This window comes from Salmo trutta, chromosome 17 (genome assembly GCF_901001165.1).
Source record: "Salmo trutta chromosome 17, fSalTru1.1, whole genome shotgun sequence".
Taxonomy (NCBI): Eukaryota; Metazoa; Chordata; class Actinopteri; order Salmoniformes; family Salmonidae; genus Salmo; species Salmo trutta.
This window is the reverse complement of record NC_042973.1, coordinates 12342789-12370777: the sequence shown is the minus strand read 5'-3', so window position 1 is coordinate 12370777 and position 27989 is coordinate 12342789. Positions and strand designations below refer to the sequence as shown.

Here is a 27989-nt window from a genome sequence, read left to right as displayed (position 1 = left end):
CAAAACAACCCCCCTGCCACGCCCTGACCATTCTACTATGACAAATGACCCTTTTCACTGGTCAGGACGTGACACATGAGGTCATCCACGGCGAGGCCCTTCATGATAGCTTGGAACTTCTGGATGACCAACCAGCGACAGTGCTCCAGGATCAACAGACACATCCCTGAGAGACAGACAGATTGTGGAGAAGAGAGAATGAAGAGAGAGATTGTGGGGAAGAGAAAATGATGACAGAGATTGTAGGGAAGAGAGAAGGAGAGAGATGTTGGAGAGAGGGGGAAAGAACAAAATGGATCCGTTCAAATAATTTATCACCACAACCATTTATCATGGTTACTGTTAAAGCTAGTTTACCACTTTACAACTCTGACCCACATTCTGCGAGAGAGAGAGAGAAAGAAAGACAGAGCGAGAGAGAGAGAGAGCAAGAAAAATAGTATACTTTTTTTGTACACTTTTGGGGTGAAAGGTCTGATGTTATAGAGTTCGCAGCACAGTATGTCACAGCTTGCCACAAGCTAAGGGAGGAAACATAAAATTTACAATAACTATAATTAATAGACAATAGAAGTACCACAAAACATTTTCAATTTTGTTTGTTGAATTATATTGTGAATGTTGACCATTATAACATTTCTGTATTGGATATTTTTTGGTTTTATTTGTCACATATACTGAGTTTACAAAACATTAAACACCTGCTCTTTCCATGACAGACTGACCAGGTGAATCCAGGTGAAAGCTATGATCCCTTATTGATGCCACCTGTTAAATCCACTTCAAATCAGTGTAGATTAAGGAATTTTAAGCCTTGATACAATTGAGACATGGATCGTGTATGCGTGCCATTCAGAGGGTGAATGGGCAAGACAAAAGATTGTGCCTTTGAACGGGGTATGGTAGTAGGTGCCAGGTGCACCGGTTTGAGTGTGTCAAGAACTGAAACGCTACTGGGTTTTTCACAGTCAACAGTTTCCTGTGTGTATTAAAAATGGTCCACCACCCAAAGAACATCCAGCCAACTTGACAAAACTGTGGGTAGCATTGGAGTCAACGTGGGCCAGCATCCCTGTGAAACGCTTTCGACACCTTGTAGAGTCCATGCCCCAACAAACTGAGGCTGTTCTGAGGGCAAAAGGGGTGTGACTCAATATTAGTGAAGGCGTTCCTAATGTTTTGTAAACTCAGTGTCTATACACACAGGTAACTACTAAAATAAAAAGGAAACACTTGAGTAAATGAGGGATACAAAGTATATTGAAAGAAGGTGATTCCTGAGTTAATTAACATCCCGTCATGCTTAGGGTCATTGATAAAAATGCCCAGTTGCCCATTATTTTGGCTAACATGACTAGAAGAGATCTCTGTGACTGAAAGAGGGGTTACAAAGGAGCATAGGAGGTTTAATGGGGGTGTGTATATGTGTGTGTCTCAGACACCAGATCTCAACCCAATTGAACACTTCTGGGAGATTCTGGAGCGGCGCCGGAGATAGCGTTTTCCACCACCATCAACAAAACACCAAAGAATGGAATTTCTCTTGGAAGAATGGTGTCGCATCGCTACGATAGAGTTCCAGACACTTGTAGAATCTCTGCCAAGGTGCATTGAAGCTGTTTAGGGCGGCTCGTGGTGGCCCAACGCCATCAAGACACTTTACGTTGGCGTTAACTTTTTTTGGAGGTTACCTGTATCTTTAGTGTTATAGCTACTATTCTTACTGTTGTTTTCATTAGGCGACACCACAGTCCCTGGTTCGAATCCAGGCTTAATCACATCCGGCCGTGATTGGGAGTCCCATAGGGCGGCGACTCACTTTCCCAGCCTCTCTGGCTTGATGAGGATGGTGAACACGCCAGGCTCAGCCGTGAAGGTAATTCACCATTGGGTTCAACAGGGACAGAGGCAGGGAGGTTGAGTTGGCAGGAGGTCAGCTTTAGGGTTGGCTGAAGTTAGGGCACATTTATTGAATATAGAATGGGTTTATAGATTGGGGTTGTATCAGTGGAGGCTGGCTCATAATAATGGCTGGAATGAAGTGAAAGGAATGGTATCAAACACATGAAAAAAATCAAACGTTCCGCCCTCCCCTCAGTAGCCTCCACTGGGTTGTATGAATGAGTATGAGTGCAAGAGAGGTGTGTGTGTCTATATATACTGTGCGTCTACTAGGGCTGGGAATTGCCAGGGACGTCACGATACAATATTATCATGATACTTACAGTTGAAGTCGGAAGTTTACATACACTTATGTTGGAGTCATTAAAACTTGTTTTTCAACCACTACACAAATGTCTTGCTAACAAACTAGTTTTGGCAAGTCAGTTAGGACATCTACTTTGTACATGACACAAGTAATTTTTCCAACTATTGTTTACAGACAGATCATTCCACTTATAATTCACTGTATAACAATTCCAGTGGGTCAGAAGTTTACATACACTAAGTTGACTGTGTTTTGCGATATATCTGTATTGATGCACAGACGGTTTTGTTTTTACTTTACCTTCTATGCCGGTATTTGAATGTTTGGTTTGTTAAATGTGATACGCAGTGTGTAACGTCCATTTTATAGTTTACTTCGCTACTTGAGTCATCTCTCTATGCCGCTTTCCACACAGACCGAGCCAAGCCCCCTGTCACTCAAGGAGCGCATTTGATGTTCCTCAACCACGAGACACTTGTGTTCAGTCTGCATGGTCAATGCAGCACATGCAACACTGTTACTGTCAATTAACCTGTAAATCTATGTCGTTGTTTTTTGTTACGTGTTCGCTATGCGGGGGAAATAATAAAACAAGCGGAACCACATGGCTAAGAACTGTTGTAACGGGGATTATTATCGTAGCAACACACCTTTGGAGTGAGGGCAATCCCGCGCTGTATTAGCTACATTTTCATGTCTTCGGGTGTAGTTCGTAAAGGTTGAAGTGTGTATGTTAGGATGGTAACGTTGTAATAATTAAGGATGAAGCGTGAATTCAAGTTTTTGATTTCCTTCCTTCTGTAATAAGTAGCCAGTGAGGTATTTTTCCTTTATTCATGTGTTTAATCTGATACTGTTATAGCTCCGGCTAAACTGTTTATGTATGTAAGCACTTCAGAGTTATATCAAGCTAATAAGTCACTCGTAAGACAAGTAAGTTGTAAGAATGTGCTTAACTGTATTTTCATTTACTTTATAGTTCTCACGGAAGGTGAAAATTCTGACTAAAACTCCAGAATAAAGCCGCCAGTTAAAATCAAGGAACGGTTGTGCTCGTGGTTACTGGAGGGAGCTAACGTTACAAAACACGGCTGACAACGATGCAGATGTCACTTTGCTTTTTAATATAAATCTACTAGCATTCTATAATTACACTATTAGCGTTTCTTTCTTACATCTGCAAACAGCTAGTTTGTCTTAGCAAGTTGATCCTAAATCGTGTTAGCCGCTAATGCTAATCGCTAGCTAATAAATGTACTGAGTAGGAGCAAATGTAATTAACTATACAGCCTGATTATACCAGTGATTGTGTAGACCTGAATCAGCATGTTGTTTGTGCAACAGTGTCTTCTAAAAGAAAGGTAAACGCAAAGCAAGAATATGTTAGCTACATGAAGTAGCTAAGAGAAATCAGTAAATGTAGCCAAAGATTATAGGGTCCCCTAGGAAACACCTATCAACACATTAGTTCCTACCCTGTCACAATAACTCTTCCCTGACATTTTCATTTGTTGTCATGTCAAACAACACTGTAAAAGTGCCCACTATTATATTATAACTATATAAATGATATTCCCATGATTCCAACAGTTAACCCAAGTGTTTTGCTCTAAATCGCAAGTCAAATTGCAACATCTGGTTAAAAATAAGCCCCAGATTGCTTGCCCATATCGTGCAGCCCTACGTGGCAGTGTGGAAATGATCTCAAATGCAGAAATGTATGACTTCTTTGGGGGTTGAAGTTGAATTGAACAGTATAAAACAATCAGAATGGAGAAAGACCCGTTGAAATCACTTAGATTGTATGTGTTGCCACCGTAGGGTCACACACTACTTATAAAGCAAATTTACAACTTTTATTATTCAAAAACATAAAATACCGTCAAACCGTCATTTAAATACCATGATATAATATTTTGGCCATAATCGTCCAGCCCTACCCTTGACCCTGATGATCAGGTAGCTTGTGGTTGAAGCCCTTGACCCTGATGACCAGGCAGCTTGTGGTTGAAGCCCTTGACCCTGATGACCAGGCAGCTTGTGGTTGAAGCCCTTGACCCTGATGACCAGGCAGCTTGTGGTTGAAGCCCTTGACCCCGATGACCAGGCCATGATCCCCGGCGATCAGTTTGTACTCCAGTTGGGACACGTCAGCCTCGTAGGCCAGCTCTGCCAGGTTGTGGGCCAAGATGTTCACAAAGATGTCAAACAGCACCAGGCTACAGGGCCACAAGACATACACATTTAGAGTGACTTTGAAAGAAAAAATGTCAACATCCACAACCAATAAGTAAGGGGTTTGTATTCAGATAAAATACTAACTTCTCTGGAGATTTCTGAAAATTAGGGACTACCTTAGTAGAGGTTATATACTACCTAAGTAGCCCAAGCTAACAAGAGTCATTACCAGTTAAGTTAACAAAAACACATACCCCCACACCTTCTTGAACCAGAGACAGCCTCTCTCGTTGATCACTATCCGTGTGTCTGGACAGTCCGACGGTTTCAGGGTGAAATCCGTTGCTATGGAAACACAAACCGGGATAGCAAAATGAATATGGCAAAGAGAAAATTTGCAAAATGTCAGCTAAATTCCATCTTACTCCATCTTCAACCACTGCCGGCCACTGGGCTTCCTCTTCCCCTTCGTTCTGTCTCTGGTAACGCTCGTTAGACCGGTACAAAAAAAATTGGGGGAAAAATTCATATAGAGGACTTTTTATATATTTATATCGGTGCCATTATAGCATCTGTGACTGACAGCATTGGCAGACACATTGAGCCTACAACCCATAGGAATCCCCACCCAGTTGATTACTTGACTACTTTAAAATGGTGGATCGTGAAAATGTCCAAGAGCAATGGCAATAGAGCTGGGCAATTTCTAATCCTAAAAACCAAAAAAAAGGCCAAAATAATGTCTGAGGTTATCACAGATGTAGGAGATTTTATACTTACCCAAACCAAAAACCGTGGATAGATGGCAGCATTCACGCAAAACTGAAAGCGTAAACCACCACATTTAACTACGCAATGTGTCTGGGAATATGGTTGAAATATAAACAGTGGAGTTACGCACTCCATAAGGCAATCAAACAGGCAAAGCATGAGTACAGAAACAAAGTGGAATTGCAATTCAACAGCTCAGACACGAGACGTATGTGGCAGGGTCTACAGACAATCACCGATTACAAAGGGAAAACCAGCCAGGTCGCGGACACCGACGTCTTGTTCCCGGGGAAGCTAAAATACAATAAAATTGTATTTGTCACATGCGCCGAATACAACCTTTCAGCCATTAACCAACAATGCAGTTTTTAAGAAAAATAAGTGTTCAAGTATTTACTAAAATAAACTGAAGTAAAAAAATAATAAAATGTAAGTAAAAAATAAGAAAACAGAAAAATACCAAATAATTAAGGAGCAACAGTAAAACAACAGTAGCGAGGCTATATACAGGGGGTATCGGTACAGAGTCAATGTAAGGTTAGTCGAGGTAATATGCACATGTAGGTAGAGGTAAAGTGACTATGAATAGATAATAAACAGAGTAGCAGGAGCAATGCAAATAGGGGAAATGCAAATAGTCCGGGTAGCCATTTGATTAGTTGTTCAGGAGTCTTATGGCTTGGGGGGTAGAAGCTGTTAAGAAGCCTTTTAGACCTAGACTTGGCGCTCCGGTACCGCATGCCGTGCGGTAGCAGAGGGAACAGTCTATGAGTAGCGTGGCTGGAGTCTTTGGTAATTTTTATGTCCTTCCTCTGACACCGCCTGGTATAAAGGTCCTGGATGGCAGGAAGCTTGGACCCAGTGATGTACTGGGCTATACGCACTACCCTCTGTAGTGCCTTGCGATCAGAGGCCGTGCTGATGCTATACCAGGCGGTGATGCAACCAGTCAGGATGCTCTTGATGGTGCAGCTGAATTACTTTTGAGGATTTGAGGAACCATGCTAAATATTTACGACTCTTCACGACTGTCTTGGTGTGTTTGGACCATGATAGTTTGATGGTGATGTGGACGCCAAGGAACTTGAAGCTCTCAACCTGCTCCACTACAGCCCCGTCGAGAATGGGGGAGTGCTCGGTCCTCCTTTTCCTGTAGTCCACAATCATCTCCTTTTGTCTTGATCACGTTGAGGGAGAGGTTGTTATCCTGGCACCACACTGCCAGGTCTCTGACCTCCTCCCTATAGGCTGTCTCATCGTTGTCGGTGATCAGGCTTACCACTGTTGTGTCGTTGGCAAACTTAATGATGGTGTTGGAGTCGTGCTTGGTCATGCAGTCATAGTTGAACAGGGGGTACAGGAGGGGACTGAGCACACACCCCTGAGGGGCACCCTGTGTTGAGGATCAGCGTAGTAGATGTGTTATTACCTACTCTTACCACCTGGGGGCGGCCCATCAGGAAGTCCAGGATCCAGTTGCAAAGGGAGGTGTTTAGTCCCAGGGTCCTTAGTGATGAGCTATGACGGCACTATGGTGTTGAAAGCTGACCTGTAGTCAATTAATAGCAATTTTCACATAGGCGTTCCTTTTGTCCAGGTGGGAAAGGGCAGTGTGGAGTGGCCCTAAAACACCTTCACCCACTATGAGGATAACACAGTGCCATCGACGCGGCCTGCTCCCAAGGACTGTGGGCTCTCCTTCTCCGTGGCCAACATGAGTAAGACATGTTAACCCTCGCAAGGCTGCTGGCCCAGACGACATCCCTCGCCACGTCCTCAGAGCACTCCAGCCAGCTGGTCTGCACATGTTTACAAACATATTCAATCTCTCCCTATCCCAGTCTGCTGTCCACACCTGCTTCAAGATGGCCACCATTGGTCCTGTACCCAAGAAAGCAAAGGTAACTGAACTAAATAACCATTGCCCTGTAGTACTCACTTCTGTCATTATGAAGTGCTTTGAGAGACTAGTTAAGGATCATATCACCCTAGACCTACTTCAATTTGCTTACCGCCCCAATAGATCCACAGACAATGCAATTGCCCTATCCCATCTGGACAAGAGGAATACCTATGTAAGAATGCTGTTCATTGACTATAGCTCAGCCTTCAACACCATAGTACCCACCAAGCTCATCATCAAGCTCAGGGCCTTGGGTCTGAAACCCACCCTGTGCAACTGGGTCCTGGACTTCCTGACGGTCTGCCTCCAGGTGGTGAAGGTAGGAAACAACACCTCCACTTCAATGATCCTCAACACTGGGGCCCCACAAGGATGTGTGCTCAGCCCCCTCCTGTACTCCCAGTTCACCCATGACTGTGGCCATGTACACCTCCAACTCAATCATCAACTTTGCAGATGACACAAACATAGTAGGCCTGATTACCAACAATGATGAGACAGCCTACAGGGAGGAGGTGAAGGCCCTGGCGGAGTGGTGCCAGGAAAATAACCTCTCCCTCAACAAAACAAAGGAGCTGATCGTGGACTTCAGGAGACAGCAGAGGGAGCACGCCTCCATCCACATCAACGGGACAGCAGTGGCGAAGGTGGAAAGCTTCAAGTTCCTTGGTGTACACATCACTGACGATCTGAAATGGTCCACCCACACAGACAGTGTGGTGAAGAAGGTGCAACAGTGCTTCTTCAACCTCAGGAAGCTGAAGAAATTTGTCTTGGCCCCTAAGACCCTCACAAACTTTTACAGATGCGCAATTGAGAGCATTCTGTTGGGCTGTATCACCACCTGGTATGGCAACTGCACCACCCGCACACGCAGGGCTCTCCAGAGGGTGGTGCGGTCTGCCCAACGCATCACCGGGGGCACACTGCCTGCCCTCCAGGACACCTACAGCACCCGATGTCACAGGAAGTCCAAAAAGATCATCAAGGACATCAACCACCCGAGCCACTGCCTGTTCACCCCACTATCATAAAGGCGGCGAGGTCAGTACAGGTGCATCAAAGCTGGGACTGAGAGACTGAAAAACAGCTTCCATCTTAAGCCATCAGACTGTTAAATAGCCATCACTAGCCAGCTTCCACCCGGTTACTCAACCCTGCACCTTACAGGCTGCTGGTTGATATACATAGATATGGAATCACTGGTCACTTTTTAATAATGTTTAATAATGTTTACATACTTCTTTACTCATTTCATATGTATATACTGTATTATATTCTACTGTAATTTAGTCAATGCCACTCTGACATTGCTTGTCCTATTATTTATATATTTCTTAATTCCATTATTTTACTTTTAGATTGGTGTGTATTGTTAGATATTACTACACTGTTGGAGCTAGGAACACAAGCATTTCACTACACCTGCAATAACATCTGCTAAATATGTGTATGTAACCAATAACATTTGATTTGAAGTGCTCTGACAACACCACCAATTCATGATTATTTCAGGTGTGTCATCAGTGGGGGAATATTAAAACGGATGTTTTAACATGTCACTACAACTGCTCAAGCCATTGACTACATTTATCTTTTTCTGTCTGAAATTGACAATCAGAAAAAAGTCTGAAACGCAGTGATAATTCTGCCCATAGCATTAGAATTCTATTGATGATTCCGTCTATAGAATTAGAATTCTATTGATGATTCCGTCTATAGCATTAGAATTCTATTGATGATTCTGCCCATAGCATTAGAATTCTATTGATGATTCTGCCCATAGCATTATAATTCTATTGATGATTCTGTCTATAGAATTTTAATTCTATTGTGATTCTGTCCATACAGTGCCTTCAGAATATATTCAGACCCCTTGACTTTTTCAAAATGTTGTTATGTTAGCCTTATTCTAAAATGGATTAAATAAATAAAAAATCTTCAATCTACACACAATACCTCAGAATGACAAAGCGAACAGGTTTTTATACATTTTTGCTAAAATGTATAAAAAAGAGAATGAAAACCTTACTTACATAAGTATTCAGACCCTTTACTATGAGACTAGAAATTGAGCTCAGGTGCATCCTGTTTCCATTGATCATCCTTGAGATATTTCTACAACTTGATTGGAGTCCACCTGTGGTAAATTCAATTGATTGGACATGATTTGGAAAGGCACACACCTGTCTATTTAAGGTCCCACAGTTGACAGTGCATGTCAGAGCAAAAACCAAGCCATGAGGTCGAAGGAATTGTCCGTAGAGCTCCAAAACAGGATTGTGTCGAGGCACAGATCTGGGGAATGGTACAAAAAAATGTCTGCAGCATTGAAGGTTCCCAAGAACACAGTGGCCTCCATCATTCTTAAATGGAAGAAGTTTGGAACCACCAAGACTCTTCCTAGAGCTGGCCACCCGGGTAAACTGAGCAATCAAGGGTGAAGGGCCTTGGTCAGGGGAGTGACCAAGAACACGATGGTCACTCTGACTGAGCTCCAGAGTTCCTCTGTGGAGATGGGAGAACCTTCCAGAAGGACAACCATCTCTGCAGCACTCCACCAATCAGGCCTTTAGGGTAGAGTGGCCAGACGGAAGCTAATCCTCAGTAAAAGGCACATGACAGCCCACTTGGAGTTTGCCAAAAGGCACCTAAAGACTCTTAGACCATGAGACACAAGATTATCTGGTTTGATGAAACCAAGATTGAACTGTTTGGCCTGAATACCAAGGGTCACGTTTGGAGGAAACCTGGCGCCATCCCTATGGTGAAGCATGGTGGTGGTAGCATCATTGTGTGGGAATGTTTTTCAGCGGCAGGGACAGGGAGACTTGTCAGGATGATGACAAAGATGAACGGAGCAAAGTACAGAGAGATCATTGATGAAAACCTACTCCAGAGCGCCCAGGACCTCAGACTGGGGTGAAGGTTCACCTTCTAACAGGAACATGACCCTAAGCACACAGCCAAGACAACGCATGAGTGGCTTTTGGACAAGTCTCTGAATGTCCTTAACTGGCCCAGCCAGAGCCCGGACTTGAACCCAATCAAACATCTCTGGAGAGACCTGAAAATAGCTGTGCCGCAACGCTCCCCATCCAACCTGACAGAGCTTGAGAAGATCTACAGAGAAGAATGGGAGAAACTCCCCAAATACAGGTGTGCCAAGCTTGTAGCGTCATACCCAAGAAGACTGATGAGGGGAAAAGAAGGTTGATGAGGGGAAAAAAGCTATTTAATCCATTTTAGAATAAGGCTGTAACGTAACAAAATGTAGAAAAAGTCAAGGGGTCTGAATACTTTCTGAATGCACTGCAGTTCTAATTCTGCTATTGTACGAATACAGTGTAGCTGCCATAGAATTAAACAATAAGGCATATGGCCAATATACCATGGCTAAGGGCTGTTCTTGCGCATTATGTAATGCAGAGTGCTTGGATAAAGCCCTTAGCCATGGTACAGTGTATTGGCCATATACCACAAACCCCCGAGGTGCCTTATTGTTATTATAAACCAACGTAATTAGAAGAGTAAAAATATATGTATGTCATACCTGTGGTATACGGTCTGATATACCACAGATTTCAGCCAATCAGCAGTCAGGGCTTGAACCACCCAGTTTATAATTAGGAATTAAAATACTTAATTGAATAAGATTTTGATGCTAACTGCCTATAAGAACATTTGATTCGTTGTAGTTTATTTAACTGATTGTACAGAATTCAAAAGCCCATTAGTGATAAATGGAATCAATGAATTCAAGTAGAGTTGTGCTTTTTAATATACTAAATTGCATCTATAATATACAAACATTCACAAAATTTTGTACAATCACTTTGTGCTTTTCTCCCATTTTGTCTAGGAGTTCACTGTAACAACAAGTTCACATAAATGGTCTATATTTCTTCCCATAATACAGCAAAAAAAATTATTCAGCAAACACCATTATAGATTTTAACTCTATCATTTACAAATTCACATATTAAATCATTATATTAAGACATTTAAATATAAAACTGAAAATATAGATGGTGGGAAGCTACACTTAAAAATTTGCTACTTTGCGATACATAAAGATTTTGTAGAATATGTTTAAGATTTTGCCATTGTTTATTTTAAGCACAACATTTTAAAATATAATTTTCTGTCTCTTCCCATTTCACAATGTATTTTGATGTTGACATGTACCTCTGCCCAAGGTACATGATACACAAATGAAACCGTTACAACTGAACACTCAGTTATATGTGTCATACACAACAATAGACTGCTTTGCTCTCTAAAACACACACATTTTCATGAAATAAACACTGTAAACAAACATGGCTTACATAACGGATAGGAGATTATATTAGCTGAAGGATAAAGAGTGTGCTCTTTAATGAACATCTATATTCTAAATGGTCCCTCAGAATGTCAGAACTCCCTGTACATGGCATTGGCTTAGTGTTGGTGGTGCAAGACGTATTGGACATCTTGCCATTTCATCAGTGTACCATCGTTACTACCTCTTCAAGAGACAGTTGCACTGCATGTTGTTAAGAGACTGAAAAATCTACAGGGAAGATTGTTACCCACTGGGCAAAAACTGGTTGAATCAATGTTGTCTCAAAATAATTTCATCCCCGAAAAGATATGTGATGATGTTGAATCAATGTGGAAAACTGATTTGATTTGCAAAAAGTCCTCAACATAAGGGAATTTATATATTTTTTAAAATCCAACTTTTAACCTAAATCCAATGTCATGGTGAATTTGTTTGTTGATTTCACGCTGAATTCACGTCAGTTGACAACTCAACCAAATGTAAATCAAAACTAGATTGAACTGACGTCTGTACCCAGTGGGTAGTTTGTCTTCCCTTTAGCACTAAACAAAATGATTCTGAACTTGAAGATTATGCAGCTATAGAGGCTTGTCTCCTAACCCGTGTAAACTTGGAATGCGAACTAATGTGGTCTTGTGTTTCTTTGTGCGGTGGTGAAGCCATTTTTTGGAGGAGAGAGGCAATGCTGTGCTTACCTGTATACCCTGCTTAGTGTTCCCTGACCTCTGAACCAGCTGGAGGTCAAAGCTATAGGGGGGAAACAGATATGTAAATGCTAAATAGTAGTAGTAGTAGTAGTGGTTATTGGTAGTAGTGGTAGTAGTAGTAGTAGTAGTGGTTATTGGTAGTAGTGGTAGTAGTAGTAGTAGTAGTTATTGGTAATAGTGGTAGTAGTAGTGGTAGTAGTTATTGGTAGTAGTGGTAGTAGTAGTGGTAGTGGTTATTGGTAGTAGTGGTAGTGGTAGTAGTTATTGGTAGTAGTGGTAGTGGTTATTGGTAGTAGTGGTAGTGGTTATTGGTAGTAGTGGTGGTAGTAGTGGTAGTAGTTATTGGTAGTAGTGGTAGTGGTTATTGGTAGTAGTGGTAGTGGTTATTGGTAGTAGTGGTAGTAGTAGTGGTAGTAGTTATTGGTAGTAGTGGTAGTAGTAGTGGTAGTGGTTATTGGTAGTAGTGGTAGTGGTAGTAGTTATTGGTAGTAGTGGTAGTGGTTATTGGTAGTAGTGGTAGTGGTTATTGGTAGTAGTGGTAGTAGTAGTGGTAGTGGTTATTGGTAGTAGTGGTAGTGGTTATTGGTAGTAGTAGTAGTAGTAGTAGTAGTGGTAGTGGTTATTGGTAGTAGTGGTAGTGGTTATTGGTAGTAGTAGAGGTAGTGGTTATTGGTAGTAGTTATTGGTAGTAGTGGTAGTAGTAGTGGTAGTGGTTATTGGTAGTAGTGGTAGTAGTTAATGGTAGTAGTAGTAGTGGTAGTGGTAGTGGTAGTGGTTATTGGTAGTAGTGGTAGTGGTTATTGGTAGTAGTGGTAGCAGTAGTGGTAGTAGTTATTGGTAGTAGTGGTAGTAGTAGTGGTAGTGGTTATTGGTAGTAGTGGTAGTGGTTATTGGTAGTAGTAGTAGTAGTAGTAGTGGTAGTGGTTATTGGTAGTAGTGGTAGTGGTTATTGGTAGTAGTGGTAGTGGTTATTGGTAGTAGTAGAGGTAGTGGTTATTGGTAGTAGTTATTGGTAGTAGTAGTAGTGGTAGTGGTTATTGGTAGTAGTAGTAGTGGTAGTGGTTATTGGTAGTAGTAGTAGTGGTAGTGGTTATTGGTAGTAGTAGTAGTGGTAGTGCTTATTGGTAGTAGTAGTAGTGGTAGTAGTAGTGGTAGTGGTTATTGGTAGTAGTAGTAGTAGTGGTAGTAGTGGAAGTAGTAGTGGTAGTAGTAGTAGTGGTAGTGGTAGTAGTCATTGGTAGTAGTGGTAGTGGTTATTGGTAGTAGTGGTAGTGGTAGTAGTAGTGGTAGTGGTTATTGGTAGTAGTGGTAGTGGTTATTGGTAGAAGTAGAGGAAGTGGTTATTGGTAGTAGTGGTAGTAGTAGTAGTGGTAGTGGTTATTGGTAGTAGTAGAGGAAGTGGTTATTGGTAGTAGTGGTAGTGGTTATTGGTAGTAGTAGAGGAAGTGGTTATTGGTAGTAGTAGAGGAAGTGGTTATTGGTAGTAGTGGTAGTAGTAGTAGTAGTGGTAGTAGTAGTAGTAGTGGTAGTAGTTATTGGTAGTAGTAGTGGTAGTAGTAGTAGTGGTAGTAGTAGTAGTAGAGGTAGTGGTTATTGGTAGTAGTGGTAGTGGTTATTGGTAGTAGTAGAGGTAGTGGTTATTGGTAGTAGGACAGGTAGTGGTTATTGGTAGTAGTGGTGGTAGTAGTGGTAGTGGTTATTGGTAGTAGTAGAGGTAGTGGTTATTGGTAGTAGTAGTGGTAGTGGTTATTGGTAGTAGTGGTAGTAGTGGTAGTGGTTATTGGTAGTAGTGGTAGTGGTAGTGGTAGTGGTTATTGGTAGTAGTAGTAGTGGTAGTAGTGGTAGTAGTAGTGGTAGTAGTTATTGGTAGTAGTGGTAGTAGTAGTGGTAGTAGTTATTGGTAGTGGTAGTGGTTATTGGTAGTAGTAGTAGTAGTAGTAGTGGTAGTGGTAGTGGTTATTGGTAGTAGTGGTAGTGGTAGTGGTTATTGGTAGTAGTAGTAGTAGTGGTAGTAGTAGTGGTAGTAGTTATTGGTAGTAGTGGTAGTAGTAGTGGTAGTAGTTATTGGTAGTGGTAGTGGTTATTGGTAGTAGTAGTAGTGGTAGTAGTTATTGGTAGTAGTGGTAGTACTAGTGGTAGTAGTTATTGGTAGTAGTTATTGGTAGTGGTAGTGGTAGTAGTTATTGGTAGTGGTAGTGGTTATTGGTAGTAGTAGTAGTGGTAGTAGTTATTGGTAGTGGTAGTGGTTATTGGTAGTAGTAGTAGTAGTGGTAGTAGTTATTGGTAGTAGTGGTAGTAGTAGTGGTAGTAGTTATTGGTAGTGGTAGTGGTTATTGGTAGTAGTAGTAGTGGTAGTAGTTATTGGTAGTAGTGGTAGTACTAGTGGTAGTAGTTATTGGTAGTAGTTATTGGTAGTGGTAGTAGTTATTGGTAGTAGTTATTGGTAGTGGTTATTGGTAGTAGTAGTAGTAGTGGTAGTAGTTATTGGTAGTAGTGGTAGTACTAGTGGTAGTAGTTATTGGTAGTAGTTATTGGTAGTGGTAGTGGTTATTGGTAGCTTGATAAATTAGATTGTATAGATGGTTACCTTTTGGAAAGAGGTTTGTGGAACTTGTAATAGCTTTACAGGGAGTTGGGAAAAAACAGTAGTGGACAACTGAGGGGCCAAATCAGTAGTACCTCACTCATACTATAGGGCCAACCGCACGGTGCTGGCTCGGATAGTTTCTATTCAAATTGTCTTTTCCAGCATGGTTCCAGCAACTATGGTAGATGCGTAACCAGGCCAGCCAAGTACGGCTCGGCATGGCTTGGCTCGGCATGGCTTGGCTCAGCCCTATAAGTGTGAGTCAGGCACAGGTGCACTTCTGAGGTAGCTGGGGGGGCTTGTCGGTGAGTCTGGTAGTCTTGACGCCGGGGACCATGGGCGGCTCCACGTCCACTCGCTCGGACATCTTGACGCAGATGATGTCGACCAGCCGCTCAAACACCTGGCGGACATTAATGTTCTCCTTGGCGCTGGCCTCGTAATACTCGAACCCTGCACACAGACAGAAGGAGTACATACAGTATGGTGAGTACATAGCTCTGATCCAGGGCGTTAGTATGCGTTCCTCTAATAAGTTAGTAGTGGAATGCACACTAACACCTAGGACCAGAGCTAGGTGAGGACACGGCATACTAAATATTACACAGGTTATACCATGCGGTGTACCAAGTATGAACACGCTCCAGGATTCAATAAGATACCCTCAACAGCGGTCACACTTCAGACAACCGTTCAACATTTGAGAGCAAGAGGCAAACACAAAGCTCCAGGACTGATAGGTCGTCTCAGAAAGGTGACGTCAGAGCAGACAGCTTGCCTCCACAACATGGGGCGTTATGCCGCTATAGAAATGACATACAGCTATAGACATGACGTGTGAAGACTCTTGACAAGACTAGAGTAATGCTAATAACACATATAGAGAAGAACTGATGTGATTTGCTTATACAGTGCCCTCCGTAACTACTGGGACAGTGAATAATGTCAGATGCATTTGCTGTATGTTTTGGTTGTGTTTCAGATTATTTTGTGCCTAGTAGAAATTAAATGTAAATAACTTTCTCACTCATCATTATTCATGATTCATTCAGGACTATCCATAATCATGGTAGCATCCGCATTAATATAGAAGTGTTCAGAAACATATTATATTCTTATTTACAATAAAAGTGACTCCAAAATGACACAATACATTATTTACCATTAATTTCTATTGGGCACAAAATAATCTGAAACACAATCAAAACAAACAGAAAATACATCCAACAAGTTTGTAGTCACAAGCTTGATGAGGTCATTGTGTGTTAGGAATATGGGACTAAAGACTACACTTTTTACTACTTTAATACACATAAGTGATTTTGTCCCAATACTTTTGGTCTCCTAAAATGGGGGGTCTATGTACAACAAGTGCTGTAATTTCAAAATGTTTCATGCGATATGAATGAAAATGCCCTCAAATGAAAGCTGACAGTCTGCACTTTAACCTCATAGTCATCGTTTGATTTCAAATCCAAACCTTTCGAGTAGAAAGCCAAAAGACAACGTGCTTCACTGTCCCAATAGGGGCACTGTATAGCCCCAGGGGATAAGTCTTTACTGTGTATTACCAATTTATTCTTCATTCATACTAGAATAGAGTAGATGCCATTTTGTTCACCACCACAATTCCTCAGTGTGGTTTCAATTCAAATGTCACAAACATGGAATCTTGTCCTGGCCAGAAATGCCATGCAGGTCATCAGTGCTATAATGCGAAATAACATGAATTTCAGCAGAAGGACAGCCTTGACAATATGGTAATCCAGCACACAATCTTACAAGCAATTTACCAATTCATCCCACCAATTAACTCACCTAATTGGTCAGCCAAGTGCTTCCCCTTCTCTGTGGGCACCACCCTCTCCTCGCCCACATCACACTTGTTGCCCACCATGATGACCTGAGCATTATCCCACGAATAGGTTTTTATCTGGGTAGCCCTGAAACACACACACACACACACACACACACACACACACACACACACACACACACACACACACACACACACACACACACACACACACACACACACACACACACACACACACACACACACACACACTATCAGTGTCTTTTCACCAGTGGTGAGTAATGAAAGCAGCAAAGGAAGCCATTTTAGAGTATTGAGAGACAGCCCTAGTGTCTCAGTCAGCAGACCATTCACTCACCAGTCCTGCACAGCATTGAAGGACTCTTCATTGCAGATGTCGTACATGAGGATGAAGCCCATAGCTCCTCTGTAGTAAGCGGTGGTGATAGTCCTGTACCTCTCCTGCCCTGCTGTATCCTAGGAGAGACAAAGGCATATTAATATTGTTCATATAGCATCTTATGATAATAAAGAAGCTTTCAGTGCTGTGTGAAAGAACCACTGTAGAAGAGTAAAAAAACATGTTAGAAAACTGCAATGGTACAGGACAATATTATGCAGGTTGGCATTTATTCAGAAGACTCATGTACTGGAAGCAGCTCTGGAGAGTGGTCACTAGATAGCACAGCCAAGTCATCATGTCTGATTTTAAACCTAACCCTAACCACACTGCTAACCCTAATCCTAAACTTAAATTAAGACCAAAAAGCACATGTTGGTTTTCATACATTTTGACTTTGCATCTGGCCCATCTAGCAGAAACTCAAGACAATAAACGTCAACCTGGAACTGCCATGGACAGAATGGTTTGCTATGGGAGACAGATCTTTGTCAAAGGGACTGACTATGACTGGGGGACATTAAGACACGTTAGCAGGAGTTGGGGGGTTATAGGAGGCTTGGGTGGAAAGTGACGCCAATACGCTTATCTGGAATCTTCCAAATCTAGGCTTATAACCACGCAGGAGCTGTTGCCTGGGAAAATCCCAAGACACAGACGCTACATCTGTGAAATGCCAGGATTGTCAAACTCCCGCTTTTCTCACCTCAACACATGGCACGTGATACGTGTGGAAGTTGCAATGTCACATTGGCAATCAGAACAGTAGCATTTGCACGGCCAAGGTCTCGGCTTGCCACTTATCATTTAAGATCACAGTACACTTGGTCGCGCTGCTAACGGCGATCTGTAGTGATGGGCTGTGAACCCAAGGCAGGCTGTGTTTCTGGGGCCATCGTATGTATCAAGCATCTTAGCATCTGGATCAGCCCCACCTGGTTATGTAATGGTATTAACGGGAGATAAAAGGCAGCATTTATCCTAAATAATCAGTCCTAATCTGAAACACTTGATATGGCCTCTGATGTTTCTGATCACTTGACATCATCTGTGCCCCAGCTTTTTTTATTGTAAGGAAAGGACAGGTTTGAATGTGTACACGTGCACTCAGTGGGTGCCATCCATATCAATGACCTGTTCCCAGATCTGTTAATGCTGTATATAGTCAACTCCTATGGTCATACAACCAAAATACAGGGAGCAGGCTACCACACCAACCTCCCCCTGATCATAATAAGACACTAAACCTAATCTGATCAATGACTCCCCCATCTATTGATACCAACGACAGATCCACTGATCTCTCCCCAGGTCTCCCCATCTGTGCTCGTCACGATTGCCATCAATGAGACTTTCAGAAGTGTCAATATCTTATCTGTCAGTTCTTATGGCAGCTCAGACTCTTCCTAATGTAACTGTTTAATCTTGATTGCAGAATGTAAAATGGCGTTACGTTTTTCCCCATCTAAATATAGAAAGCAAATTTTCCAGTAATGCTGATTTGTTGCTGCTTCACTGCCTGTGTCCATTGGTTTGATTAATGCACATAAGCAAGCATATGTGTAGGACAAAGCCCAGCACTTTGTCCTGATCTAATTAATGGAGATTTCATATTCATAGACAAAGGCTCCACCTTCGTGACCAAACACAACGGTTTAACACTAACAACAATGCATTGTGTTTTTACTAGGAATGATGGAATTCTCGTTCAGATCTGAAAATGGATGGATTTGAGGTTGCATGGGTAGATACACCAACAAGTATAGGATGACATGTAAGAAGTATATCAGCCTCCTAAGCAGAATGATTTCTAGGATGTCAATATAAATGAATATATTATGGTTGTTTGTAATTTTGTCTTGCCTTTTAATAATTATATGTGTTTGTTTTTACCATCGAGGACCACTTTGGAGACAAGTTGTCACGATTCCCCCGGTACTGCTGCTCATTCCGTTCACCAGCTCCGGAAGTCTACGTCACCGGCCTTCTAGGCATCACTGAACTGGATCATTACCACCAACCCCGGACTGCCGTCTCATTACGCACCTGGTTCCCATTCCCCCTGATTAGAATGTAAATATATATATATGTGCCCTCTGTTCCCCATTGTCCTTGTGTGTTACTATGTCCGTTGGTCTTGTGAGTACCTGTGCTGTTGTATCGGCTTCCATGCTATGTGTTATTGTGCACTTGTTTTATGGGTCAAATCAAATTCTATTAGTCACATGCGCCAAATACAACAGGTGTTGACCTTACAGTGAAATGCTTACTTACGAGCCCCTAACCAACAATGCAGTTTAAAAAAATTACAGATAAGAATAAGAAATAAAAGTAACAGGTAATTAAAGAGCAGCAGTGAAATAACAATAGCGAGACTATATACAGGGGGTACCGGTACAGAGTCAATGTGCGGGGGCAGCGGTTATTTGAGGTAGTATGTACATGGAGGTAGAGGTATTAAAGTGACTATGCATAGATGACAACAGAGAGTAGCAGTGGTGTAAAGAGGGGGGGGGGCACTGCAAATAGTCTGGGTAGCCATTTGACTAGATGTTCAGGAGTCTTATGGCTTGGGGGTAGAAGCTGTTTAGAAGCCTCTTGGACCTAGACTTGGCGCTCCGGTACCGCTTGCCATGCGGTAGCAGAGAGAACAGTCTATGACTAGGGTGGCTGGAGTCTTTGAACATTTTTAGGGCCTTCCTCTGACACCGCCTGGTATAGAGGTCCTGGATGGCAGGGAGCTTGGCCCCAGTGATGTACTGGGCCATTCGCACTACCCTCTGTAGAGCCTTGCGGTCGGAGGCCGAGCAGTTGCCGTACCAGGCAGTGATGCAACCAGTCAGGATGCTCTCGATGGTGCAGCTGTAGAACCTTTTGAGGATCTGGGGACTCATGCCAAATCTTTTCAGTCTCCTGAGGGGGAATAGGTTTTGTCGTGCCTGCTTCACGACTGTCTTGGTGTGCTTGGACCATGTTAGTTTGTTGGTGATGTGGACACCAAGGAACTTGAAGCTCTCAACCTGCTCCACTGCAGCACCGTCGATGAGAATGGGGGCGTGCTCGGTCCTCGCCCTGTGTATTGCTCAGAGGTTTACACCTCGCTCTTTTGCTTGGGTGCAGAAATAAAAACAACTATTTCGTATTCCTGCGCTTGTCTCCTATCATTATCCAGCATGACACAAGTGTTTTAATTAATACTTTTAAGTGCTATCCTCTGAGTCCACATTGTACATTTTACCAACAAAAATGAAATTCAATCCCTGAGAGACAGTAAAACAACATGTAGCAGGCCGCATACCACTTCAGTAACACATTTGTCTGGATGTGTTGCCACCTTCCACCAGACCTGTGTTCAAATACTACTATCCGCCCTGGCCCTGGGGGTCTAGCGTCCTGTGGAATGTCACTCTGGCCCTGGGGGTCTAGCGTTCCTGTGGAATGTCACTCTGGCCCTGGGGGTCTAGCGCCCTGTGGAATGTCACTCTGGTCCTGGGGGTCTAGCGTCCTGTGGAATGTCACTCTGGCCCTGGGGGTCTAGCGTCCTGTGGAATGTCACTCTGGTCCTGGGGGTCTAGCGTCCTGTGGAATGTCACTCTGGCCCTGGGGGTCTAGCGTCCTGTGGAATGTCACTCTGGCCCTGGGGGTCTAGCGTCCTGTGGAATGTCACTCTGGCCCTGGGGGTCTAGCGTCCTGTGGAATGTCACTCTGGCCCTGGGGGTCTAGCGTCCTGTGGAATGTCACTCTGGCCCTGGGGGTCTAGCGCCCTGTGGAATGTCACTCTGGCCCTGGGGGTCTAGCGTCCTGTGGAATGTCACTCTGGCCCTGGGGGTCTAGCGCCCTGTGGAATGTCACTCTGGTCGTGGGGGTCTAGCGTCTTGTGGAATGTCACTCTGGCCCTGGGGGTCTAGCGTCCTGTGGAATGTCACTCTGGCCCTGGGGGTCTAGCGTCCTGTGGAATGTCACTCTGGCCCTGGGGGTCTAGCGCCCTGTGGAATGTCACTCTGGTCCTGGGGGTCTAGCGTCTTGTGGAATGTCACTCTGGCCCTGGGGGTCTAGCGTCCTGTGGAATGTCACTCTGGCCCTGGGGGTCTAGCGTCCTGTGGAATGTCACTCTGGCCCTGGGGGTCTAGCGTCCTGTGGAATGTCACTCTGGCCCTGGGGGTCTAGCGCCCTGTGGAATGTCACTCTGGTCGTGGGGGTCTAGCGTCTTGTGGAATGTCACTCTGGCCCTGGGGGTCTAGCGTCCTGTGGAATGTCACTCTGGCCCTGGGGGTCTAGCGTCCTGTGGAATGTCACTCTGGCCCTGGGGGTCTAGCGTCCTGTGGAATGTCACTCTCGTCCTGGGGGTCTAGCGTCTTGTGGAATGTCACTCTGGCCCTGGGGGTCTAGCGTCCTGTGGAATGTCACTCTGGCCCTGGGGGTCTAGCGTCCTGTGGAATGTCACTCTGGCCCTGGGGGTCTAGCGTCCTGTGGAATGTCACTCTGGCCCTGGGGGTCTAGCGTCCTGTGGAATGTCACTCTGGCCCTGGGGGTCTAGCGTCCTGTGGAATGTCACTCTGGCCCTGGGGGTCTAGCGTCCTGTGGAATGTCACTCTGGCACTGGGGGTCTAGCGTCCTGTGGAATGTCACTCTGGCACTGGGGGTCTAGCGTCCTGTGGAATGTCACTCTGGCCCTGGGGGTCTAGCGTCCTGTGGAATGTCACTCTGGCCCTGGCATAGTCCACACAAAGCCAATAATAAATGTTTCACTACGATTCTGCAGCTGAGTGGGGTGTGTCGTGTTGGAGCTCTGCAGGTCGGTGGACCCCTGGGGTCAGGGCGGGACGACCAAGTTAAATTATGTGCAGAACAGGGTTCAAATACACATGTATTTGTGTATCTGGTATTTGAAATGCTTTTCTGTGTATTTGACTATTTTCAAATACACAGCCCAAAACAGGTGCTTTTGTTTGCGTATTTGAGTGTAAATGCCAGGTGGTCTGCCAAGTGGTTTTTGACAGGATTTTCCGATGCTTGTTTCAAGTACCATTGTTGGTTGCCTGGGTTGAATGCATGGGAGTGTATTTTAGTTTGTTTACAGTACATTCAGAAAGTATTCAGAACCCTTGACTTTTTCCACATTTTGTTACATTACAGCCTTACTCTAAAATGGATGAAAAAAACATTTCTCATTAAATCTACACACAATACCCCATAATGACAATACAAAAACTTTTTTTAGAAATTTTAGCAAAGCAATTAAAAAAATTACAAAATTAAATATCCCATTTAAAAAGTATTCAGACCCTTTACTCAGCCTCAAATCTTCTTGGGTATGACTCTACAAGCTTGACACACCTGTATTTTGGGAGTTTCTCCCATTCTTCTCTGCAGATCCTCTCAAGCTCTGTCAGGTTATTTGGGGAGCGTCGCTGCACAGCTATTTTCATGTCTCCCCCTGAGATGTTAGATGGGTTCAAGTCCAGGCTCTGGCTGGGCCACTCAAGGACATTCAGAGACTTGTCCCGAAGCCGTCATCAAGGCAAAGGGTGGCTACTTTAAAGAGTCTCAAATATGTTTTGATTCGTTTAACACTTTTTTGGTTACTACATGATTACATATGTGTTACTTCATAGTTTTGATGTCTTCACTATTATTCTACAATGTAGAAAATAGTAAAAATGAAGAAGAACCCTGGAATGAGTAGGTGTGTCCAAACTTTTTGCTGGTACTGTGAAAGTGGTTGGGCTATTTGGAATACTATATGAACCAAGGACTGATTGTGTGCAAGTAAAGATCACTACATTATTATGAAATTAATTATATGGAGGCAAGGGGTGTGAACGTTTCAAATAAATTGTGATTGTTAACGTTTAGAAGAAAAAAAACCTATCTGAAAAACGTTTCTTCATTTAAAAAAGAAATAACAGTGCCGTTATCACAAAGCTATCCCTAACAGGTCCCGATCATCATCATGAATGTAAACGTTTTAATTAAACAAATACCTAACGCAACAACGCTGTAACGTTATTTGCCATGCACGTCATTGTCGTTAACAGTTGGACAAATGGCAGAGTGAGACAACAGCAAAGTCCTGTATGGCAATACTTTGAGAAGTTAAATGAAAAGGTGGTGAAATGCAAACTTTGCGAGGTGGAATAGAGCTACAGTGGTAGTACAGGTGATGCTTAACCATCTGAAAGGAAAGCACCGTGAGTTAGCAGCAGCGCATGCCCCGAACAACAGACGAAAGCAGTGCGATAAAGGGACGGAGTGAGAAAATCACAGCGCTGATTACAGAAATGATTGCAGTTGATATGCAGCCATTGTCAATGGTAGAGGATGTCGGCTTCAATGCCCTGATGGCATATCTACACGATGCCATGTCGAAAAACCGTGATGGCCCGGATGGACATATTGTACAACGATTGCTCTACAAGTACAAAGCGAAAGCTCTCAAACACCCCATATGTGGCGTTAAACACAGATTGTTGGGTGTGTATGAACACGCAATCATACATCACCGCAACAAGTCATCACGTCGATGGGAAGTCCCATGAACTGACCACTGAGAACATGGAGGAGAGGCACACAGCAGAGAACCTGAAAACTGCATTAATTACCATCGTTGCTGAGTGAGTGGGAGACAGGAGTAAGGTGAGCGCCATCTGGTTGCCATGACTGCGGTAGATTGAACTGCATCGCCCCCTAGCGGTCATTCGCAGGACCATATCTACATTGGGAATTCGCATGTAGTTAAGATTTTTTCTTAGTGTTTAAAGCTACAATATGTAACTTTTTGGGCTACTTGATCAAATTCACATAGAAATGTGAGTTATAGATCTGTCATTCTCATTGAAAGCAAGTCTAAGAAGCAGTAGACCTGTTCTATGTGAGCAATTTCTATTCTTCGCGTTCTTTCGTTTTAGCATCTTTTACTTTCAGTTTTGTACATCAGCTTCAAACAGCTGAAAATACAATATTTTTGGTTATTGAAAATATATTTCACAGCGGTTTATATGGTACATTAGTTCTATACACTCTTGAGTACTTGTTTTGTCACATAAATTATGTGAACTATTAGAATTTTAAAAGCAGTTTAAAGGCCCAATGCAGACGTTTTTATCTCAATATCAAATCATTTTTGGATAAGAATTAAGTACCTTACTGTGATTGTTTTCAATTAAATGGTCAAAAATAAACAAAAATAGCTTCTTAGCAAAAGCAATTTCTCAAGCAAGAATTTTGCTAGTGTACCTGGTGTGAAATGGCTAGCTAGGAAGAAATATTAGGTGGTCTTTTCAAACAGCTCCTACACTACATTTACATTTACATTTAAGTCATTTAGCAGACGCTCTTATCCAGAGCGACTTACAAATTGGTGCATTCACCTTATGATATCCAGTGGAACAACCACTTTACAATAGTGCATCTAAATCTTTTAAGGGGGGGGGGGGGGGGGGGGGGGTTAGAAGGATTACTTTATCCTATCCCAGGTATTCCTTAAAGAGGTGGGGTTTCAGGTGTCTCCGGAAGGTGGTGATGGACTCCGCTGTCCTGGCGTCGTGAGGGAGCTTGTTCCACCATTGGGGTGCCAGAGCAGCGAACAGTTTTGACTGGGCTGAGCGGGAACCGTGCTTCCTCAGAGGTAGGGGGGCCAGCAGGCCAGAGGTGGATGAACGCAGTGCCCTTGTTTGGGTGTAGGGCATCATAAAAGGGCATCATCATTTTCACAATTTCACAGTATTATTTAAACCTTATAGTTTGGAAATATAAATAAAACTTTGAAGCCAGGTCTGCATTCTACACCACTGGTTCTAGAGAAGCACTGGGTAAATAGGCTAAGCAGCAACTCTAACTGTGCTTAGAGTTTGCTGTAGTGGAGCTTGCTGTCTGCTCTCACAGAGCCAGTGGTGGCATTACTGTACGTTTTTGCAAGATTGTCGCTGCTGCTGCCAACGTCAATAGTGCCGCAGCTGTTTTGAGTGTGACTACACTGCCTTCTATTTTTACACCTCCAGCCTGGCATTTAAGACGGGATCAATCTGCACTGATTACCACTCTCGGTTTATCACAAATTGCAATTTACTCTTGCAGTTGAGTCTGCATAGCTCATCCCAACACCCCCATCGGCCCCTGTGGGTTCTTACCCCTCACCCTAAGAGGCCACTATAGTTACCTCACAGAATCTCGCTGTTGGGGAGTAATGTGAAGAGCTGCTGCCATGACAACAATCATTGCTCAATGATGCAAGCTCACCAGAAGCTTCTGTCTCCCTAGGCCTGCAGGGGAAAGACTGCTTGTGTGTGTGTGTGTGTGTGTGTGTGTGTGTGTGTGTGTGTGTGTGTGTGTGTGTAATTTATCTACAATACAGTCATGACATCATCCTGCCTGTAGTTACAAGGATTGGGTGCAATTGTGAATGTGGAGCTCAAGCCAGAAACAAATACTAAATGGATCAACAAAGCATAACCCAGAAGAGACTGAACATAATAATCATTATGCACATAATAACATGATTATCTATCCTGTATTTAGCCTACTTGTGTGTAATTATTATAATCCTTATGCACAGTACACTCAAGCCCTGTATCTTGAGCAGTGGACTTTCAGCATGTATAACTTACTGTAGAATGACCATATAGGCCTAATTGAATGAAATATGATCCTCATCTTATGTTAGGTCTGATCAAGCTCACTGACTGACTGAAAACAGGTGACAAACAAACGACAGCTGCATCACATGGCACATTTATGGTGGCATAGATATAGAATAGAACACAATAAAAACATAATAGCTTCAAAATCCACAAGGTGATAATAGATTCAGTTCGAATTGACTAGAGAAAACTGTCTACAACTCACCCATATCTGGAGCTTAACCCTCTTGTCATTCCTGTAGACAGTCTTGACTTTGAAGTCGATGCCCACTGTGCTGACGAAAGAGTTGCTGAACGAGTCGTCTGCGTAGCGGAACAGAAAGCTGGTTTTTCCCACGCTACTGTTTCCAATAATGAGGAGCTTGAACATGTAGTCAAAGTTCTGGTCGGAGCCATCTCTCTGCCCAAAGCGCTGGTCTGCCTTCGCCATCTGTGGAGCATTGGATCATTCATCATGTGGGCAGCAGGCAGATGGGAGGATGAGTCAAGAAAAGGTAGAAGGAGGAAGTGGAGGACGATAAAGTGTTTCACTCATTTGCAGGAAACCATGGTTACTGGACAAGTGTAGTAGGGCTATAATGTGATGTTGTGGAATGTCTAATCCATTAAACACATTTGAGTTATACGTTGAACATCTTCTAGACCGATTTCTCAGCAATGACATGACACTTGGAGAAACGCATGTTGCCTTATTAGCCTATAATATATAATTAATAAAAAAGGGATTTTTAATATACAATGGTGTTAACTGGATATATTAGCCAAGTTGAATTTATTTGAGTCATGTGCTAGTTTATTTTTAATGTGTTTGTCGGCTATGTATGTAGGCTAAATGGTTTGTCAGTGCAACTGTTCTGCATTAAAAACAGGTTTAGGCCTAGGTGTACTTCATTATTCAAAACAGAAGAATAAAGCTCTAACTCAAAGTGCAACGTTTATGAGATAGTATCTTCATTCAGAGAAGCCAGAGACATCCATGTCTGTATACAGCAGGCTTATGAAACCATCAATGGACGGATTTCTGCCATCGTTATGCTTGAGGCACAGGTGTAGCTACTGTGCAAATACATCATTTGACACGAGGGAAATGTCTTAGGCCACATTATGGTACTGCTGTCAGAGACAACGACCGATACAGTTACTTCTGTAATTAGAAAAGTATACCGATAACCGGTAAAATGCCAAGACATAAAATGTTTTATTACCTGTATAAATCTTCTGTGGGTGGTTGTTTTCTCGCCGTAGTTTTTTCGTTGGCTCGTCTACTGAACTGAGCTGCAGGCTATGCACCTGACGAAGTCAACTCGTTGCCAAAGGACTTCTTGATTATCGCTATGAATCAGCTTCTGAGCTGATATGTAAAGAGATTGGATAACCTATCAGGTGATGGGAGTCGAACTGCGAGTGTTGGGTGAAAAATTATTCAGAAGCGAAATGATGATGAATGTTTATCATGCGTTCCTCTACTGCTCTACGCGGTCATAAACATTGTCGACAGACATCCTGACATTTACAACGGTGCTGAAAAGAAAAAGGTCTTAAAACCATGAACTCCGCTGTGAATGAATGTACCACATTTCCAGACAGACACACCTCTGTAGGGACAGTAGCCTATCAGATCACCTGACGGCATTAGAGGAATTTGCACGGTTGAGACATGACTCATTCATGAAATACCAATAAAAATGTAGTTCTACATTTATTTATAGCCAGTGGTACCAGAGGCAGCTCGAAAGCACCGCACCATGTTTACATTGATTGAGCAAAGTACACATGCAACCGGAAAAGCATCTATGCATTGTTCATAACCGTACAAACCAGGGTAGCTATTTTGCATGTTATGAACGTTCCTTTTGAATTTATTGTAACAATATATCAGGACACTAAATACATGGGTGCAACAGGTGAATGATACTGTATGTGGCCAGTCATAACGCTCAAGTTGCAACTATGTATAATAAAGTAATAACAGTATAATAAATGAACACAGAAATTGTCTAACCATTCTTTCAGTATTACAGTGAATCTATAATATAAACTCAGCAAAAAAAGAAGTGTCTCTTTTTCAGGACACTGTCTTTCAAAGATAATTTGTTAAAATCCAAATAACTTCATTGTAAAGGGTTTAAACACTGTTTCCCATGCTTGTTCAATGAACCATAAACAATTAATGAACATGAACCTGTGGAACGTTCGTTAAGACACTAACAGCTTATAGACGGTAGGCAATTAAGGTCACAGTTATGAAAATGTAGGACACTAAAAGAGACCTTTCTACTGACTCTGAAAAACCAAAAGAAAGATGCCCAGGGTCCCTGCTCATCTGAGTGAACGTGCCTTAGGCATGCTGCAAGGAGGCATGAGGACTGCATATGTGTCCTGCAAATGTGGCCAGGGCAATAAATTGCAATGTCGGTACTGTGAGACGCCCAAGACAGAGCTACAGTGAGAC

At 42.9% G+C, this 27989-nt stretch overlaps 1 protein-coding gene and 1 long non-coding RNA gene across 3 annotated transcripts; one reads left to right on the top strand and one right to left on the bottom strand.

Annotated features, from left to right (window-relative positions):
• LOC115151598 (ras-related protein Rab-3B) lies at positions 1 to 27760 on the bottom strand. Of its 2 annotated transcripts, XM_029695663.1 has the most exons (9): positions 26743 to 27760; positions 25743 to 25967; positions 16857 to 16975; positions 16501 to 16625; positions 14683 to 15135; positions 12084 to 12135; positions 4642 to 4732; positions 4150 to 4428; positions 1 to 166 (listed from the first exon to the last, which is right to left on the bottom strand). In XM_029695663.1, exons 2-5 carry the CDS (start codon positions 25965 to 25967, stop codon positions 14945 to 14947), a joined length of 660 nt encoding a protein of 219 aa, XP_029551523.1. In that variant the 5' UTR covers positions 26743 to 27760; the 3' UTR covers positions 1 to 166; positions 4150 to 4428; positions 4642 to 4732; positions 12084 to 12135; positions 14683 to 14944. The 2 variants fall into 2 exon arrangements, with proteins under 2 accessions (XP_029551523.1, XP_029551522.1); XM_029695662.1 differs by lacking the exon at positions 1 to 166 and having other exon boundaries at positions 4008 to 4428.
• On the top strand, positions 2655 to 3246 carry LOC115151599 (uncharacterized). Its single transcript, XR_003867329.1, has 2 exons — positions 2655 to 3028; positions 3189 to 3246. It is a non-coding gene; the product is annotated as an uncharacterized LOC115151599 (long non-coding RNA).
• Positions 27761 to 27989: the final 229 nt, after the last annotated feature.